The sequence below is a fragment of the Mus caroli genome, unplaced genomic scaffold (assembly GCF_978045245.1).
Source record: "Mus caroli unplaced genomic scaffold, Mus_caroli_1 scaffold_2, whole genome shotgun sequence".
Taxonomy (NCBI): domain Eukaryota; kingdom Metazoa; phylum Chordata; class Mammalia; order Rodentia; family Muridae; genus Mus; species Mus caroli.
The window spans coordinates 25,768,450-25,787,899 of record NW_028227257.1 but is presented as its reverse complement, the minus strand read 5'-3'; the positions used below and the strand labels follow the sequence as shown (position 1 = coordinate 25,787,899).

General features: G+C 51.1%; 1 protein-coding gene across 1 annotated transcript; it reads left to right on the top strand.

The window, feature by feature from the left end:
- The first annotated feature begins 7,816 nt into the window (after positions 1-7,816).
- Bpifb6 (BPI fold containing family B member 6) lies at positions 7,817-17,569 on the top strand. Its single transcript, XM_021156750.2, has 14 exons — positions 7,817-7,920; positions 8,794-8,898; positions 9,349-9,498; positions 9,661-9,715; positions 10,155-10,215; positions 10,867-10,958; positions 11,633-11,806; positions 12,971-13,021; positions 13,363-13,536; positions 14,045-14,112; positions 15,568-15,613; positions 16,315-16,378; positions 16,758-16,834; positions 17,453-17,569. The coding sequence occupies exons 1-14, from the start codon at positions 7,835-7,837 to the stop codon at positions 17,483-17,485; spliced, it is 1,236 nt and encodes a 411-aa protein (XP_021012409.2). The 5' UTR covers positions 7,817-7,834; the 3' UTR covers positions 17,486-17,569.
- Positions 17,570-19,450: the final 1,881 nt, after the last annotated feature.

Here is a 19,450-nt window from a genome sequence, read left to right as displayed (position 1 = left end):
CCTGGGGAGGAGGCTACTTGATGTAAGCTGTGCAGACCTGCTTCCCTCAGCATTAAATGTCTTCTCTTGAGCTGCAACTCCCAACTGACTCTATGTAACCAAGGCTAGCTCTTTGTGTACAGCCTGTGAGTCTTGGCTGTCCTCAGAGCCACCCACGCTGCTCCAGCGAGGAGGACCACAGGGACCTATTTCTGCTTTCCATGCCTGTCACTTCTCACCTCCTTGTCTAGGAAGGTCTGGTTCTGAACAAGGACCCTGGATAGTGACAAGGATGAATGCAAGGTTATAAGTAGTATATGACTATTACGGCACTGCACCCTCTTCTGGAGGTATTCCAGCGAGGACGGAAGCATCCAGAGTCCCAGAGCTGGACAGATCCCCAGTTGTAATCTCCCTTGCATCTGAAAATATGTTCAGTTGTTTCCCTTCAATTTACCAGCATCCTCTATGCCCATTTTTATCCCTGTTTTCAAAATTTCAGGTGGCAAAGTTCACAATCTTTTCAGGCACCTTCTGCTTTCTTGTCACAAGCAAGCTTTTTGTTCTAGGAAGCAAGACCTGCTTCTGGGCTCTGCTCTCAGGCACGTGTCTAACGCTTGTTCACTGGAGAGCTTCTGAGACCCGGCGAGGACTCATTGCCACACGAGTTAGGCAGAGCAAGGGACTTGAGTACCTGCAAGCCAAGGCCTCGTGATCTTCTCCCCTGATAGGCTAATCTCTAAGCCACAGATTTCGTCCTGGCTGAACACAGGGCTCGTGTTCTGTGTGTTTTCTCAGGGGAAGTAGAAGGTGCCTGGATTTTCAACATAAGCCAGCAAAATCTTGGGACAGGGTGGTGCTACCCCATCCATCCACCTCTTCCAAGGTTATCTGTAGTGTAAAGGGCAGCAGGGAGAGACCGGACTCAGCTCCATCTTGGTGATGAGAGGATTCAGGGAGGTGAGGAAGAGCTAAGAGGGCAGGCTTCAACATCCTTCCTTGTGATTTCACCTGGGTACCATGCCTTTTATTGAGGGGTGGGGGCTATTTGATTAATTAATTTATCAATTCTATATTTACTGAATAGGCTATACCCTAAGCTGGTTGCTTGAGGGGTTGGAGAGACAAAAATCGAAGATACAACCTGTGTTGGTAGCTTTTCTCCTCAGTGTGAGAAAAGATGTAACAAAAGCCACTTATGGGAAGAGAGTTTGATTCTGTTTTAAGTTTCAGGGAACTTCCCCATCTTGGCAGGCAAGGCATAGTGACAGGAGCAGCTCCTGATGAGACAGAAGCCTGGGGCTGTCATTTCTTTACATGGTGGTTGCTGATAGGGAACAGAGAGCTAATCCAAACAGCCATAGCTTTCGAGGCATGCTCCCAGTGGCCCAGGGACCATGACCCAAAGGTTCCATACCCTTTGAAACAGCATCAGTCAGGGACAAGTGTCCAAACACAAGAGCCAGTGGGTGTTGAGAGAACATTTAGAGAGTTCACATTCAAGCCATAACGTAACCCAAGGCCCTAAGGAAGTTAATGCCATGGAGAAAGATTGCAAACTCAGCATGCAGGATCCACCCAACTGCCCATCCTTCCCCTCCACCCTTTCACTTTTTCATCATTTCTTCTAGCCACCCACACACCTGTATTTTTGTTGTTTTAGGTCAGGGTCTTACTATAATGTTTAGTGCAGATTGGCACTGAATTGATAAACTTCCTCTTGCCTTCTCTTTCCAAGTGCTGGCATTACAGGTAGTGTCACCTTGCCAGCCCAATCCACCTATTATTACAACTATCAATGCATCTATCCACCTATCAATTCTTAAACCTTTACATTCATTTGTCCATTTTTCCATTTTTCCATGCATCCATCTATCCATCCATCCATCCATCCATCCATCCATCCATCCATCCACCCATCATCTACCTGTTCACCTATCCATCTATTCGGCTAGCCACTCATCCTATCTGTCCATCCATCCACTCACCTACTCACCCATCCATTCATCCATCTACCTAAACTCTCCCTCCTTCCCTTCTCCACCAATTATCTTCCTTCCTACTAATTTATCAATCCATTTATTTCATTAGTCTGTAATTCCCACAGGCTTTGTATTAACAATGTACCTAGTTCTAGAACATGTTCCCTTGAGAGGAAAAGGATAAAAACCAGTCAAACTCTCCTATCCAGAACGATGTTCATGGCCTCCCCCAAAGGAGCCCTAGGTGTCATCATTTAAGTATTCAGTCAGGTCCTGCTGGGCACTGGCTGCTGTGTGGTGAGTCCAGCTGCGTGGGTCCATCTGGGAGAGAGAACCACGGAGCACATCAACGATGATGCTCTCAGCAGGAAGCCTCATCACCATGCTGAGCTTGAGGCTGTGTGATCTACAGGAGGCTCTTTGCTGTTCTGGGGCCGAGAGCAAGTACCAAGGAGCACCAGATTCAGAGGGCTTCACGCTTCCTTGGGGAAAGCTTGCTCTGCCTTTCTGAGCAGAAATATCTGTGTGACTGGCCAGGTCAGAGCTGTCTGGAGCTGCCAGGCACTCAGCGACAGCAGCAGCATTGAGAGCCCACGGGCAAGTGACACAGAGAAGTGGCAGTGGTGTCATGGGCTGTGGCTTTGCCAGCCACAAAGGAGTTGTTACAGAGGATCTGGGCACTGGCCCTGTGATGTGGTGGCCTTTAGAGTGGATGAGTTACATGGATGGTGGAGGAGAGGTGTTGTCTAGTGTCGATGTGGAAAAGCTATAGAGGGGCCTTCGCAGGCCGAGACTGTAAGGTTCAGAAAGACCCTGTTCTGAGCCTGTTGCTGAGGAAAGCATCTCTCATGGTTCTCTCAATCACTTGCTGTGCGACTGGGAAAATCGCTTGGCTTTTCCAAGTCTCAATTTCCCTATCTGTAAAACTGGGAGAATGCCAAAGTGCCTACCTCACCTGGTAGCTTTGACGATTAGTGGACAACTCATGCAATGGCTGCCTGTTCCTGTGCACTGCCTTCAGCACCTACTCTGCAGACTCCCTTTACGGGGCAGTCCACAGCTCAGCACTATGGGCACTTCAGAGCAGAGCAGTGGCAAGATGCTGCATGCCACCATGGAGCAGAGGGCAGCTCAGTCTGGCTCCTCAACAAATAGGCCATTGTCTGGCATGGCTCCCGTTTGACTTTCACCCTGGAGCCCACACAGCTCCTCTGAGGCATTTGCTGTCCCTCTTTGCTCTCTGTGGCTATGCTCGCCAGAGCCTGATAGCTCCTGGTACCAGCTCTGATGTGGCCTCACGACTCCCAGATGATGGGTCCTGCAGCTTTTGGTCCTCAAGCCTTTTCCCAGGTCACTCTGATGTCCTTCAACTGCAAACCGTAGTTATCGGAGTAGCCCCTGCTCGTCACATTTGATTCTCCACTCTGACCCTTCCCAGAGTTCAGCACACTGCATAGTAAGTTGCAGGGGATGAACTGCTTGCACATGCCTGTGCTGCAGTCATGTGCAGGAGCCATGTGTGGGAGCCATCTGGGGTCAAAGAGGGGCTGCTGGGCTTGAATCACCCTTGCTGGGTCCTTTAGGGTCTGAGGGAAAACAAAGATGGTGCTGAGTTTCAGAAGTCTGAGAGAGGGGAGGGGGACAGTACAGGAAGGTTCTCTGGAGGAGGAAATCTCACTGGCTGGAAAAGGGTGGCTGGATTTAGAGCATCAATGGGACAAGTTGGAAGGGTCCTGGCAGAGAACTCAGTGAAGAGATGTCAGAAAGGCAGACAAGCATCCATGGGATGTGTCTTGGATGCTTGGCTGGGTTCTGGAGCTCCTGGATGAAGAGGGAAGCTCTAGCCAGGCTACTTACTGCTGTGTGATTTTGAGCAAACGGCTTGGCCTGTTTCTCTATCTGTAAAATGGGAGAGATTGCCAAAGTGTTTACCTCACTGGGTAGTTCTGACTTGTAGAATGGAAAGCCCAGCTGAATTGATTATGAGACAGTCCCTTGTCACTCTCTGAATCATAAAGTTCCTTAGATTGGAGGCATTGGCAGCTCAGAGAGTTAGAGAGCTGCCATGGTGGCATGGCTTTGGAGGGCAGCATCTGGGACTGGGCTTCAGATCCCTTAACCCCTTCCCACACTGCGGTCCTTCCAATGACTCCTTCCCAAGTCCCCAGGCTGGCTAAAGGCCAGTGGGTGGTTCATGCGCTCAGGGTATGGGTGGAGTGCAGTGGTAGGGACAGAGATGCTATCTGCCCCTTGTAGATCAAGGTGGAGCCTGGCCAGGCTGCCTGGAGCTGATGCTTGCCTTGTACCAACTCTGCTGTGACTTCAGAAGGTCTCCTCTACTCAAGGTCCCATGTGAACGTAGGCACACTGGCTCCTGCCACATTCCAGACTGTGTGCTCTCTGAGCAGGGGATGAGAAAACACCAGGCCTCGTTAGCTCTCTGGATTGTTCACCAAGTACAGAGACCCTTGAAGTGTCCCCAGGATAGACCTTCCCAGGAACTCTTGGAGAACAAAGTTGAAGCTGGGGACTGGGAGACCTGTGACTGTGGAGTCATCTCTGCCTTCAGAGGCACAGGGCTCCCATATCACTCTGAAGGATTCCTCCCAGCATAATCGACTTGATCATTATCTCCTTAAGGTCTCCCAGACAGGGAAAGTCTCAGGACAGTTGCCCTGCACCCAGCCAGAGTCTACTGGACTTTGCACCTGCCCACCAGAGACATAGTCCCCCCACCCAGGCATCAGGAGCAACATCCCTGCTGTCGGGCTCCCCAGTCCCCACAGCACCTTGTTCTTCCATCTGTAATATATCCCTGGCTTAGTGGCTTCTACCTGTCTCATCTCCCTCAGGAATGATGTGGACTTGTGCTGGTGACTTGCCCTGTGTCTGTTTCAGAATAGAAACCCCAACTATCCTATTCATGGTGGTCATCCCAGAACACAGTAGGTTCTCAATAAGTGTTGGATAAAGTAGTGAATGTGTACCTACTGTGTGTTCCACTTTGGGGAAGATACAAGTTGGAGAGAGGGAAGAGCAGAGGCACTGATGTCCTCTGGGACAGTCACATCTGTCTCCAGCACTGGCCTTAGTGCGGCCCCTGGGTTCCCCAGCCGCCCTCATCTTCTGTGCTATTTATGTTGGAACAGAACGAATGCTTATGTGAGCTCTGGGTCTCCTGTTCTCAACGCCTCTAGATAATTATCTATCCCTTATTAAGCCCTTAATTATCCAAGCGGCTAATCAGGCTCCTGAATATAAGGGCTTCCTCCTCACAGGACTGGAAGCAGGGGGCAGTCAGCTGCAGGCCTTCCCCAAGCTTGGCAAGGTAAGAGCAGTCCCAACTTGTGACTCTTCCCTGAGTGTCTCATCCTCAACTGCCACTTTACAAATGAGAAAGCTGAGGCTTCAGGAGGAGAAAGAACTAACCTACACTTGTCCAGAGAATGCCAGTAGGGCCCATATCTAGGTCCTCGACCCCTGTCAGATGCTCTTATCTCACAGGTAGCCTCTGAACACCACCATCTTCAAACCCATAGGGTTTCGGGTATCCAAGTGGGCAGCAGAGTCGTCAGGCCTCCGTGGCTGCATCCAGAGGCCCAGGGAGAGGGGAAGGGAAGCTTAGCTATGAGAGCTGAGAACTCACCTGGGTCTTAATGGCTGGGGTGGGCAGCAGGGGTGGGTGTGTCATGATGGGTGGCCTTCTGTGTAGGCCTTCAGGTGGCTCCTACTGGTTTTGAGGTCTTTGAAGCTGTAAGCAGCTGCAGGTGGAGAGGAAGCTTGCTGGTGGTGGAGGTGAGGGCTGAAAGGAGCCCTTGAGGTGGGCAGATGGTAGGTGGACAAAAGGCAGGGATTGTAAAAGGGAGGCAGAGCTCAGGCAAAAGGGCAACTAAAACCAGAATCCGGTTATCGTCATGACTCCTGGGGACACAGCATGGCATTCTTGTTCTAAAATGGTGAGAACTATGTCTGAGCCACCAGCCAAGTGTGTTGTATCAGCTCTGGTCTGGGAATGGAAGTCTTCTGGAAGGGCCGTATGCCCACCCGTGGGATGGGTGAGATTGGAGGACACTTTTCAAAGTTCCTTTGTCCTTGCATGGAGCCCAGCGTGCCAACCATGAGAGAATGCTTGGGGCACATGCGTGTGATTCACAGAGGCTGGGGACCCAGATGACAGGGGTGCAATGGATTTCACATTTATTTAGGGACTAAAGGGCTGCTCTGCCTTTGTTCAGACTCTGCCTCTTCTCATGTCCTGCGTCCCAGGCTCAGTCCTTCTGATCACAGATGTCATGCTAACCCTTCTCATCAACTTACTCGCCAGGTTTTCAGATCCACAAACAGCAGGACTGTCTGCTGGGGCCACCTTGCAGCAATATACCATAAGCAAGAGCTGGATGAGTGAATGGATGAATAAATGAACGAATGTTTGAACTAATGGATGAGTAAAGAAATGAATGAACAGATGAGTGGACAGATTAATGAATGGATGAAGGGATGGATAAATGAACTAATCAATGAGTGAATGAATGATTAGACTGGTGAGTGAATAAAAGAATGGATGAATAGATGAATAACTAGAGAAACAAATGTATGAATGAATGAACAAATGAACACAGAAGTGAATAGATTAACGGATGGATGAATTAATGAACAAGTACACAAACGAATGAGTGAATGAATGAATATAGGCTTATACCTGGGCTGGGAAGAAATACCTAGGAGAGGTTTGCTTGGGGGTCAGGAAAGCCGTGGGTTGAGTGTGTTGTAAGTCTAGATGGCACTCCCCTCTCCAGGTAGACACAGGCCAGCTGTGTGGCCCAGCCCCTCCTTGATTCCTTTCAGTCAAAGCTCATACCAGAACTACATACCTGGCCCCAGCTGGGGGAACTTCAGGAGTTGGTAAGTAGAGGGTAGGATTCCTGGAAGGCCTATGTAGAGTGTGAATTCCCGGAGAACAGTGAGGGACCAAGATAGGAGGCCATTTCTCAGCTTGCTGTTCTCTGGTATGAGGCCTCTTGTGTCTCTCAGTTTCCTTATTGGCAAGGGGATCTCCAGTTCTCCCGGAACCACCAGTAAAGTGTGTGGTATCAGCTCTGGGCTGGGAATGGAAGTCTTCTGGAAAGGCTGTGTGCCCACCCGTGGGATGGGTGAGATTGGAGGACACTTTTCAGAGTTCCTTTGTCCTTGCTAGAAGGGGACCTCCAGTTCCTCAGGGGCTGAGTTGGTTTTGAGTTGCAGAGGTAGTGAGATTGGGCTGGAGTAAGCAAGAGACCTGGTGACCACGTGCACACTGCAGGGTGAATCCCTTGATACAGATGGGTTGGGGTTTCCCTGTGGGTCCACACTGTGGGCCCTTGAACTCCTGTGGGCATGGAGCTGCACTTGAACACATACAAATCTGCAGCTGACCTGCCCACTGCCTATGTGGCAGGCTGGCCATTGCTCTATGCCCATAGGAAAAGGGAATTTGGGGAGAAAACCCTCCCCGAAGTAACTCTGGGCCTTCCGCATAGGTGGAGGCATGCTGTGTAGCCTGAGCCTGGTCCTCTGCGGCCTGCTGGCTGGCACTCGAGCTGACCCTGGGGTTCTTCTGAGGCTGGGCATGGACATTATGAACCATGGTGAGTGAATGGGCCCTGGGCTGGGGCCAGGAGACATGGGGCACGTGATAGGAAGAGATTTCTCAAGATTGCTGGGCTTGAGCATCGAGGATTTGCAAAGCCAATCTAGTCGCAATGAGCGGTTCCTAGGGTTCCATTCTACAGACGGGGAAGTGACTGGGACGCCAGAGAAATTGCTGAAGGGCAGAAGAACAGCAGAAGGCTGGCTGAGTCTGTTGGTTCCCTTTCCCCTCAGAGGTCCAGAGTGCCATGGAGGAGAGCCACATCCTGGAGAAGATGGCAGCTGAGGCTAGCAATCCACAGCCAGGGGGAAAGGCCATTAAAGGCCTCAGCAAGTAAGCAGGGGTCGGGGGCACAGGGAGGATGAGGAGTACACGACGGGCACTTGGCACAGGCAAGGATTTTTCCTGCATTATCTGGGGACTCATTAGTCTGCTTTGTGGACCATTCCCGCTTGAAGTCATTTACCGAAGAAAGTGAGCTCACTGAATATACATGAAATTAAATGAAAAAACTATTTTTTTTTCAAATGGTAGAGCTGGACAGGTGTCTACAGTCATCCAGTAACGAGAGGAACAGGCTCCTTGCTGGCACCATTGTGGCTGGGGCCACCTGGACTGCTGACCTGGGGAGGGTTCAGGATTTAGCAGGAATAGCATAGATTAGCAATGTCTAATTAGCCCAGATGGGAAGGTGGAGATATATGTGCCACACCTTTGTAATCCTGCTTCTCAAAATGATGTTTCTGAGTCAGAGGTGGCTGTGTCTCTAGGGGGATATTTAGCAATGCCCAGAGACACGTTTAGTTGTCTCAGTTTGCAAAGGGGAAGGACAGCACTGTTAGTATACATGATGTGGGTTCTATGTTGACAGGAACCCGAGCTGGCACTAAGCTCCAAATGTGAAAGGTGACACTGTTGAGAAACCTGTATCCAATCCAACTTTCCTAATCTGTTGATGGAGAAATTGAGGCAAAGAGGGAAAGAGCATAGCCCGAGGTCACACAGAGTCAGCCATGCATCTCACCTCACATGCGAGGGTTTCTGTACAGCTTGTTTCATGTCCAAGCCTTTGGTTTACATGTCAGAAGGTCCTAGTAGACTGGGCTAGAATCTTACTCAGACCTCCCAGTGAGGTGATGGAGGGCATGATGAAGGCCTGGGTCTTGACCTCTCAGTTCTCATTGTACATGTGTGTCCCCCTCCCAGTATGAAGGTAAAGGACGTCCTGGAGCCTGTTATCACATTGAACTTTGTACCCGGAGTGGGCATCTCCCAGTGTGTGTCCACAGGCATGACCATCACTGGCAAGAGGTTGGTGTGGGAGTGAAGTGGGGCGGGGCTGGGGGAGAGGACCACCCCCTTGTCTCAGCCTTCCATACGTAATCACTGAGTACCGGCAGTTCATTATGTGGGTGCTGGGATCTGAGGTGACTGTAGACTTGGGTTATGGGTTGACAGGAACCAGGTGAAACGAGGCACAGACTGAAGGGGGTCGGACTGAGCAGTGGGGGAAGAGGTCAGGGAGAGTCTGGGGAGGGGATTACAGCTGAGCAGTCTTCCAGATGTGTAGGAGTTCACTGATGTAATGGGAATGGAAAGGTTGGTTGTGTGGCTGTGAGCAGGCTCCATCCTGGCTTTTCACCATGTGTGGGTACATCCTGCCCTCTGCCTTCTCAGATTCCAAGCTTATGGGCAGATAGAATGGGGATGGAAGCCCCAGTAGCAGAGATACCCCAGAGTGTTGCCTGCTTGGTCTTCCAGTTTCACAGGAGGGAACATGGAGATCAATGTGGTCCTCAACATCACAGCCACCGATCGGCTTCTGCAAGATGAAGAGGCAGGCACCCCTATGTTCAGGAGTGAGGGCTGTGAGGTCATCCTGGTCAGCGTGAAAACCAACCTGCCTAACAAGTAAGGTGTCCGCGTCTGGGGAGCATGGTGGTCCTCACTGCTCTTCCCCATCATTCCTCTTCCCGAGCCACTGATCTCCCATAACCATGTCTCTTTGTGTCCTCTGTCCAATTTGGTGCGATTGATGCACTGTTCACATGGTTCCCCATGCCTGTGTCTCAGCAAAGCCATCAACAAGTTTGTGGACAGTACCCTGCGCAAAGTCCTCCCTGGCCTGGTGAGTGGTCCTGAGCAAGCTTCTATCTCTTCTTGGTGGGACTGCTGTGGCCAGCGCATTTGCCCTTAGTCAGTGATCTTGCTGTGTTGATAGTGGCTACAAGGAGTTCAGGGTCTGTGGCTAGCTCAGGAAGAAGAAGCACAGTGATTATCTAGTGATGTCTGCACAGGCACAGGTATAGGCAGCACAGTATGTGTGTTCAACACTGCTCAGATGACCAGTCCAAGGATACGAATCCTTGGTAATTTTGCACGATGTGAAAGAATTTGGATTCTAATCCAGACTCTGCTGTTGATAGTCTCATGACTTGGGCCTCAGCACTCTCTGCCCCCTGCCTCCTGCCCTGACCCCTTCTGGGGTTCTTAGGACTCCTGTGGAGTACTGTGGAGCCCTCCTTGTGTATATAACCCACTTAGGCTGGTGCCTTCTTTATTTGCAGATGTGTCCAGCCATTGATGCTGTCCTGGAGTACGTGAACAAGAAATGGGCCAAGTTGACTGGTGAGGACATCCTTCTTCCACACAGGATGTCAGATTAGCCTGACTTCAGTGGCCACGCCCTCCCATTCACACGGCTGCTTCCAACCTGTCTCCAGGACAAGAGAAAGGCTGAGATCATGGCGGTTCCCCCACTGTCTAGATGAGAAGTCTGAAACCCCAAGGGGTGCCTGGGTCCTTTCCTTTCTCCACCTGATTTTCATGACAGCCGCTCTGTACACAACCCCAGACCTCATAACCTTATGGGTTGTCCTGACTGGGCATTCCCGAGTCCTTTGCTGAAGAGGTCTGCTGTCCCTATCATTAGGGATCCATAGAAGCCCCAGGGTGTGATAGGGAAATCCTAATGGCTGAGCCTGAAGTCCCTTCCCTGTCTGAGTGTCCTCAGCAGTGGGGTCTGGGAGGAGTCACTCCCCCAGCTACCATTAGCTCACATGTGGACAGCCCACAATTCCCATCTCACATGTATTATCGCTGTTGCAAGGGCTCTGGCGAATGCTGGCATCTGGGCCAGGAGAGCAACAGATTACCAAGGTCTATGCCACTTCTTAGGTTACACAGAAGGACAGGCAGGCTCAGGAGCAGTGGCTGCTTCTGGCTTTTCTAGCTGCCAGATGGGCTGGTGCCCATCTGAGTGGAACCTCTTCTCCACAGACCCCATGCCCGTGGACAAGATGGGCACTGTCAAATATGCCCTGACATCTCCACCAGCCACTACAGCTAGCCACATCCAGGTGGACTTTAGTGTAAGTAGCGAGGGTTCCCAGAGCACTGAGCATAGGCTTGGTGGGGATGGTGTGACTGCTTCTACCTGACAGTGGCTGGGAGGTGGTTAGTGGGAGCCTTGCTATGAGGACCCTCATCTGCTGGGGCTGGTGGCTTCAGCCTCATTTGTTGCAGGACTATGTGTGTCTCTCAGAGCGTGTCTATGCCCTACCACTGTATAGGTGGGGAACACTGAGACCAGGAAGAGACTAGGCTTAAAGAGGCTTCTGCGGTGAGTTAGTGGCAGAGTTCAGGTCTCACTGACGTGAGCAAGTCCCAGGTGACAAAAGACGCATCTTGCAAGGATGTAGATGAAAGGACTAGGAAGTCCTGTCCTCTACCGGTGGCCTTCTTCCTGCCATGCTGGGGGCTGTTCTCCTTGCTTGTGAGAATGATGTGGTAGGACTCATAGCACAGTCTGCACAAATGACCCAAGCCAGAGTCAGAGCCACTAGGGTGACCTAAATGCTCTTAGGAGAAACTGCCAGGGACCTTGTGGCTGATGCTCTTGTCCTCTCAAGTCATACCCTCCCACTTCTCTGCTCTAACTATGTCTTGCTGGCTTGAGGTCTGACTTGAGCCTCAGTGGGTGGAGGACCAAGCCCACCCTGCCTTCATTCCTGTGGGGCTGAGTGTGCTTCCTATTGTACCTTAGCCTGTGGTGCAGCTCCAGGAAGGCCAGCTTATCCAGCTTGCCACTAATGGGTCACTCCCGGAGTTCCCCGAGGGCTCAGCCAAGGACTCACAACTGCTGCTCTCAGCCACCTTCCTCACAGCTGAGCTGGCCCTTCTGCAGAAGTCCTTGGAAGTGAAACTCAAGGACAAGAGGGTGAGCTGCCACCATACCCCACCCGCTTCTGCTCCTGGAGTGCCAGGCTCTGCCTGTCTGGGGCACCTGGGAGTGGTCCAGGAGTCGGATGCAGAACTGCTGGTGGAGGTGTGGGGCTGCTTGGGGCTTCAATGTCAGTTATCCCTGCCTATCACTCACTCCTCTGCCCATGTGACCTGTGTCTAACCATGTGCACATCCAACCTTCCATACAACCAGCCCTTTAGTGTTCCACCTACATTTCTTTTCTTCAGAGTTTAAAAGGAAAGCGTGCACGTGGAGGTCAGAAGACAACTTTCTGGAGTTGGTTCTCTCCTTCCACAGGGAGTTCCAGGGTCTGGGATCAAGTCAAGGCTTGGGTGGCCAGAGGTTTTACCTGTTGAGCCATCCCCGTCCTGCCCCACCCCCACATTTCTCAGGCCTTTGCAGTCATCGCTTTCCTCTCACCCAAAGCATCACCTATCCACTGTGTCTTCACGACCTGGTTTGATTCCCCGCCTCACATCCTTCCATCCCCTCATCACCATAGGCTGGTGGATAAGTGCACCTCTTCACCATCGTTAATTAACACACACGCCTGGCCACTGTCCTTTCTGCCACTCACCGGTCCACCCAGCCAGGATCCACTCTTCCCACCTGTGCATCCTTTCCTCCTTCACTGCTCCAGTCCACCATCTTACCACCCCTCCCCTCGCCAGCCACTCATCTTCTCGCTGGTCACCAATCCATTTTCTTCCTAGGCACTGTCTGGTTTCCCCTCAGCAATCCATCCCACTCACGGTCACTCACACAGGTCCACCATACTTCCATCCACGTATCTACCTATCCTCCCCCATTCCGTCGTCACTCATCTGTTTTTCTGTCCCCCCTTCCATTTGCCTACCTGTCTACAAACTTGTTTTGGTATCCACCACGCACGCCCATCTTCCCATCTATCTTCCTGCTTTTCCATTCAACATTTTCTCAGCGTTTGACCATGGTCAGGAACCATGGACACTGGGGTGTGTAGACTATGATTGGGCACTGGAGATTCCTGCCCTCGATGAGCACAGAGTTGTGTATGCAGGTGAAGGGAGATTCTGAGGCTCCCACCTTCCTGAGGCAGAGAGATGGGTGCTGGGATGACTCACTTATATACAGTGTCCACTTTGGCTTTGATTTGTAGGTTGGTAAGCTTCCACAAAACACTGGGACCCTGGCTGGCTTCATCCCACAGGTGAGTGCCCCAGTCACTTGTGACAACTTCGTGCCCTCTTCTCTTCAGGGAAAGGGAGCTGACTTGGGGGGCAGCTACTCAGTGTGCATGCCCTTTGCCCAGTGTGGAGACAGGCCCACCTCTTCAGAGAGCACCTTTTGGATCCGACTGAGAGACAGCTCAGCCTTAGTGTCTTGTGCGTCCTATATCTAGCACACACATAGCCAAAATATATGTTTTGCCCCTTTCATTTCCTAAGAGACACAGCCAGGCTTTTGCATATTGGATTTGTGGCAGAAACCAACCACTTTCTGAGACATCCATTGACTGAAATCCGAGAGACTGTGCCTTGGCCTTTGCAGGTGGCCAAGACATACCACAAACCAAAGCCTTTGCTGATCAAGGTCAAGATAAACAAACCCCCCAAGGTTACCATGAAGGCTGGAAAGAGCCTGATGCACCTCCACAGTAGCTTGGAGATGTTCGCAGCGCGTAGACATGGCAAGCACCCGAAGTCACTCTTCCGTCTGGAGACTGTGAGTGAGGCCCGTCAGTAGCCGCTGTCACCACAGGGACACTTCAGGCTAGAGGGTGCTAGGATTTTAGTTGAGAGTCAAGACACAAATGGAGGGACCTGACCTGCTGTATGATGGATTATGTCCTCCTCCTCCCTCCAATCCTCCTCAGGCCCCTCGGACAGTAAAGTCTGCTCCAGGAGAATGTTGGAAGCCCAAAGAAACCCATAGCCAGCCCTGGCTGAGATGTTTGAAGGTTGATCAGTAGTGATGCGGGAGAGGAGCTGATGTTGAGGAGTTTAGGGATACCCTGAGCAGAGGGCAAAGGCCAGGAACAGTTGTGACCATGTGCAGACATTGACCATGGACCAGGTGCTTATGAAAGTTCATGTTGATCCAGGAGAAGGAGAGACAAAGATCCTGGGCTAGGGGTGTGGAGAGGCTGCTGGGCTCAGTAACAGGACAGGACAGGATGCAGAGGTAACAACGAGAGACCCATTGCTTTCTCTGCTCCCTTCCCCCATGCCAGCACATTGGACTGGAAATCCACTACTCCGTGCAGGATAACCGGCTGCAGATGGTCACCTCTATGGACAGGTAGGAGCTTTGGGTCCCACAATGGCATCCTGTGGTAGTCCGGGCTCTATTCTCGACATCACACCCTTCTAACTCTCCACACCGTCTACAATACTGACTGGTGGATAGGTGCATCTCTATGCCACTGCCACCATACTCCTATGGCCATTGTCTGCTTTTCCTCTTGTTCATTCCAACCCCAGGTTCTCACCCAGATCCATCCAAGTTCCTACCAAGATCCATCCACTTTGGCCCACACGACCAGGAAGCGCTGCTCATTTAGCCTGCTCTAGAACCCCAGATGGCTACACACTGCTTACATGGTCTTCCCTTCAATTTTGGCTCAGCACTCAGAGCCTTTCTCGAATCTTCTGCCCTCACTCGTCCACTGTGCTCCTCCATGGTGAATTTGGTTCTGGACCTTGGTCTCCTCTGTAGGCCTTCATCATTTCTTCCAAACGAGTCAGGGTGCAGCTCAAATGCTACTTCCTCCAGGGCATCTTTAGCTCTATGTGCTTTCCCTGGTGATGTACTGGCCATGTGCCTTACTTCCACATCCTGTTTTATTCCTGCACTCTGGGGGAAGGACTCCTGGTTCCACCCAGCCACTCACTGCCTCCTGTACTTGTATCAGTAATTCATCTGACATGAATTATGTCAGAATTCTTTCAATGGCAAGAGCCAGAGTTCCCGCTGGAACTGCCTCACAGCCCGGGAGGGAAACTTTTGGCTCATGTGGCATAAAGCTGTTTGTCTGCTTCAGGCATAATGGGATTCAGGCCCACAAAGCTCTTGATACTCTAACCCCCTCCTCCCCTTTCTCTGCTGAGCTCTTTGCTGGTTAGATTCCCAGGCAGCTCCTCCCTGCTAGGTAGTAAAGGGACCCAACAGCAAGAGGACCCCTGGGCCAGTAGTTTTCACAGTCACCAAAGCTTTGGAGTCTAGTTTGGGTCATGTGGGCAAGGCTAGACCAATCATAGTTACCAAGAGATAGACTGTTTGGGTGGCTTGGTCCTGGGCTGTTGTCTTTCCTGGAGTTTGCTTGCCCACGTGGCTGGCCTGAAGCGTCTGTGGAGATCCAGGATCTTCTGCTGAGATGGGGGGGTGTGACCATGTAGAATTCAGATGCCTGTCCATGGCTTGTCCTGGCTCTAGTGTGTTAGTGTCTCCTGGGAGCTGTGTTAGAGAGGGGAAGGGAAAGACTTCCTCGTGTCCTTCAAGGATCTAAGTCTGGCCTGCTGGGTTGTGAATGGAGTGGTGGATATGATCAAGAACCCAGAAGAGCAGAGTTCATGCGAGGCCATTCAGGAGGGGCTTCTGTGAGGACAGAATGAGAAGTAATGATAGGTGTCATCCTTCCTGTCACTGTCAACAAGAAGCAGACTGCAGAAGGGGCACCTGTAGGGGACTGTGAGGTGAGGAACTCCTTTCTCAGTAGCCTGACCATGCTTCCTCTACCCTCTCCCTCCTTCATAGTTTATTGAGCCTGGCCCGGGAATCTTCTTCAGTTGGCGATTTCCATGTAAGTGTCCCAAGTGCTTCTGCCTGGCCATCTGAAAGCAACACTGATCCTACAGGGGACAGGCCCTACAATGGAGCCAGAATAGAGAGCAAGGTGCTCACATGCTGTGGGGCTCCTGACACCCTGGCTGACCTCAGGGAAGGCCCTTACTTAACCTTTCTGAGTCCTTGCTCCCTTTCCCAGATAGAATCTGGTCATCAATATGGGTTGATTGTAAAAGTATCACCATGGTAGCAGCCTGGATGGCCTTGACTGGCCAGACTGTTATTTTTATTAGTCTCTAGCCACAGGGTCCCATCACAGCAGCCAATCCAGCAGATACTAATATGACATCAGAAAATACCCTATGTGGATATACATGAGCTGCCCTGGAAGCTGCTGTAACTCATACTCTGGGGCCCAAAGAGCTGGTGGATGTACAGCCACTCTGAGATCTGAGTTTTGTATCAGACCAGTAGTGCAGGACACAGAGCCTCCTTCTGACTCCTGAGTGTCCACGTTACTGTGTCATGACTCAGTGCCCTATATGTCACCTGAACAGGGATCAGGAGCAAGGCAGGGTCCAGCCCCAAGACTGAGGTTGTCTGGACAAGTTGTTTGCTGTCCTTAATGTCCTTTTTGTGTTCTTCAGGCCTAGGTGAGGGTAGGCAGAGGAGGGATGCTGAACTGTGTTGTGGTCTCTTCCCATCTGTCTCTTCCAGGAGGCGGAGTTAACTGGCTTCATCACTGATTATCTCCAGAAGGCCTACATCCCTGTGGTGAACGGTGAGGCTTCTCCAAGAATCAGGATGCACTTCACCAAAGGGGGCTTCCACCTCTGTGGTCCCAAAGACCTGGGAGTAGATGACCAATGCCTAAACATTGAGGCCAATGTACTCTTAATGTCATCTTCTTGGAGACAAAAGCCCATCTCATCATTTGGGCTTTGACCCCCCCACCCCCAACCTCCCACCATGAGTGAGATTTTGGCCTGTGATATAAATACAAGGCGGATAGGTGCTCTTTGCCTGTGTAGCCAGAAGACATCATGAATCAATCACAGCACTAATTCCTACATGAATCTCTCCCACTCATCTCTAAGGAGCCTCTTTATTAATTGCCAAGCAGCTGGGCTGAGATGACTTTCCCTTTCGTTCTTTCTCAGATGTACTCCATGTTGGGCTTCCACTCCCAGACCTTCTGGCTATCAATTATAACCTGGCTGAGTTGGACATAGTAGAGGTGAGGGAGAGGCTGGGGGAGGCCACGTCAACGAGCACTTTTAGACAATGGGTGACCAGCAAGAGCTGACCTCTGGCCGACTAGACGGAGGAGGTGGGGAAAGGCAGAGGGCCATCACTGTAATCCCTCAGCCTCAGAACAAGAGCCTTGGCTAGGACTGCACGAAAGGATACTTTACCCTCTAGTTCTGCCACCATGATCTCTCTACGCCCCTTCCTGTTTTCTGGCTTTAAATGGGGGGGGGGTGCGGGGTGAGAATGGGAACATCAATCTCATAGAGCTGCCCTGATTTTCTGAGACAATGAACCTGGGCGCGTATAGTAAACGCTCAATAAATGCACGTTTCTCATCCCGGGTCAGGATTTGAGCATGGAGTGTTAAGTGGACATTTCTCACATGCCCCCTCTCGACTCTAGGAGGTGGCAGGGTGTGTTCCTATTTGATAGTTAGAAAATTAAGTCTCAGACGGGGCAAAGGGGCCTTCCAGGTCATGAGGCCTTTGCTTAGATGGTGTTACTTTCCATCTCCTGGCCTTGGCTGGTTCCATCTGTCCCTGACCCTGGATGACCCTTTTGCTACTCCCAACACCCTCTTCACCCAGCTCTTCTCTCCCATCAGGATGCCCTGGTGTTGGGCTTGAAGACGGAATGACCATGCAAGACGCTGCCAACTGCCTTCATCCGCCATTGTTCTGAACCAGCAGAGGAGTCCAGATGTGAGCCAGATGGGCCTGTCCCTGCCACCAATGGTTGCCTCCTGTGACCAGGAGAAAGTACAAGGCCTGGTAGGCCTCAGCAATAAACAGGAGGAAGACCCTTACACAATTCAGTGTTTCTGTCTCCTTTTGTAGCCAACGAACATGTGGGTTTTGGTCCCCTATGATAACTTTTAGGGTCTAGGACCAGCTTGGGGTCTGAAATGCCACTGGCCCAGCCTTGGAGTGAGCTAGGCATGTGCTGAACATCTGCTTATAGTTACTCTCCATGCTTCACTTCCTCTTGCTCATCTAGAACCCATGGGAAAGACAAGTGGGGTCACCCCACTGTGTGTGGGCACATCAGGGCATACTAGGGCACAATGGGTCATCCCACTGTTTCAGCGCTGTGCCCCAGGACTTTGTAAACTGAAATGTCTCTATTCATGTGAAGCCTACACCCCCAGGATTCTCTCCATGTCACCTCTGTTAGTCCTTACAGCTCAGGAGGTAACTCTCAGCATTTCACAGACAGGGGGCTTGAGGTTCATAGTGGCCTGATTGGCACATCAGGGGCACACTAGGGCACATTAGGAGCACTTTAGGGCATATCAGGGGCACAGTAGGGCACACCAGGGTACATCAGGGCACATCAGAGCACATCAGGACATATCAGGACACACCAGAGCACAGGCTGAGATTGAAACTTGGGCTCTGCATCTGGCCTGCCTCGGCTCAACTCCGTTCTGCCTCTTTGTCATGTGTTTTGGTTGAATCACGGCACCAACGGGAGCCTCGTTTTCCTCACCTGCACCACAAATGATGCCCATAGCAATCTCAGCAGGCTGCAAAGCTTATGTGAATGGCACCAGAAGGAGTGATTAGACAGTATCTGGCATAAAAAATGTTAGCTCAAGTGGGGCTTTGAGGCCACCAGAAATGTGAGCATGTGTCTGTGGGCCAGGGTGTGGCTAGCATCATGGGAAATGTGAGGGTCTGGTCATGTACTGTTGCTTTGAGATTTGGGGCCAGCATTAAAGCCAGAAAGCCATGTGTAAGAGGGGCCTGTGTGTCTGCAGTGTTTGCCTGTGTCTGAATCTAGGTACTCACCTACTCCAGCCCACTGACACACAACCCGGAGAGAGTGCTTCTGTGCCTCCCCTCTATCTCCCATTACTTTTCTTGGGTCTCTCTCTCTCTCTCTCTTCTCTCTGTAAGTGTGTGTATGTATGTGCTTCTTTCTACAAGCCAGACAAGTGCTCTACCATCAAGCAATATCCCTAACATCCATGATTTTTAAATTGACTCTTTTAAAGCTAAATGCACATTTAAACATAGCTAAGTAAAATGTGTGTATTTTAAATTGATGTTGAAAATTAGTATAACCTGCTAGAGCATAAAGATCATACAAAACCAGCCACATCTTTGAAAAACGTGTATTGGACACTTCCTATGACCTACTGTTGCTCTGTCCTGGAGATCATCAGAGTGTTGGCTTAGTGTCTGGGAACCTATATTCTGGGGTGTGCATCTGTCACAACACTTGTGCCTGCATATGACAAGTCTCAATGTAGGAGTTGGAGACAGATGGGTCTGGGTGCTCTTAAGTTTGGCACATGCAGGTCTGTGGGTATGCAGAGGCTGGCCAGGAGGCCAGTGTTTCTCAAGCCTGTGGGGCCTAGCAGGTGGCCCTGTTCCAGTCTGGCATCGATCCATACCACAGAGGAGGAAGGCCCGGATGCCAGGGCCATGCCCTTGTCCTTCACCGACACTTAATCCTATCAGTCGTCATCCTCTGGGCTGGGGGACAATAGCAACCTTGACACAGTGCTGGCAGGTCCTGATGTCTAGTTAATCCATGGGTGGTGACACTTGACACGGGCATGTTAGAGACTCCTCCCTTGTTCTAACTCTGTCCCTGT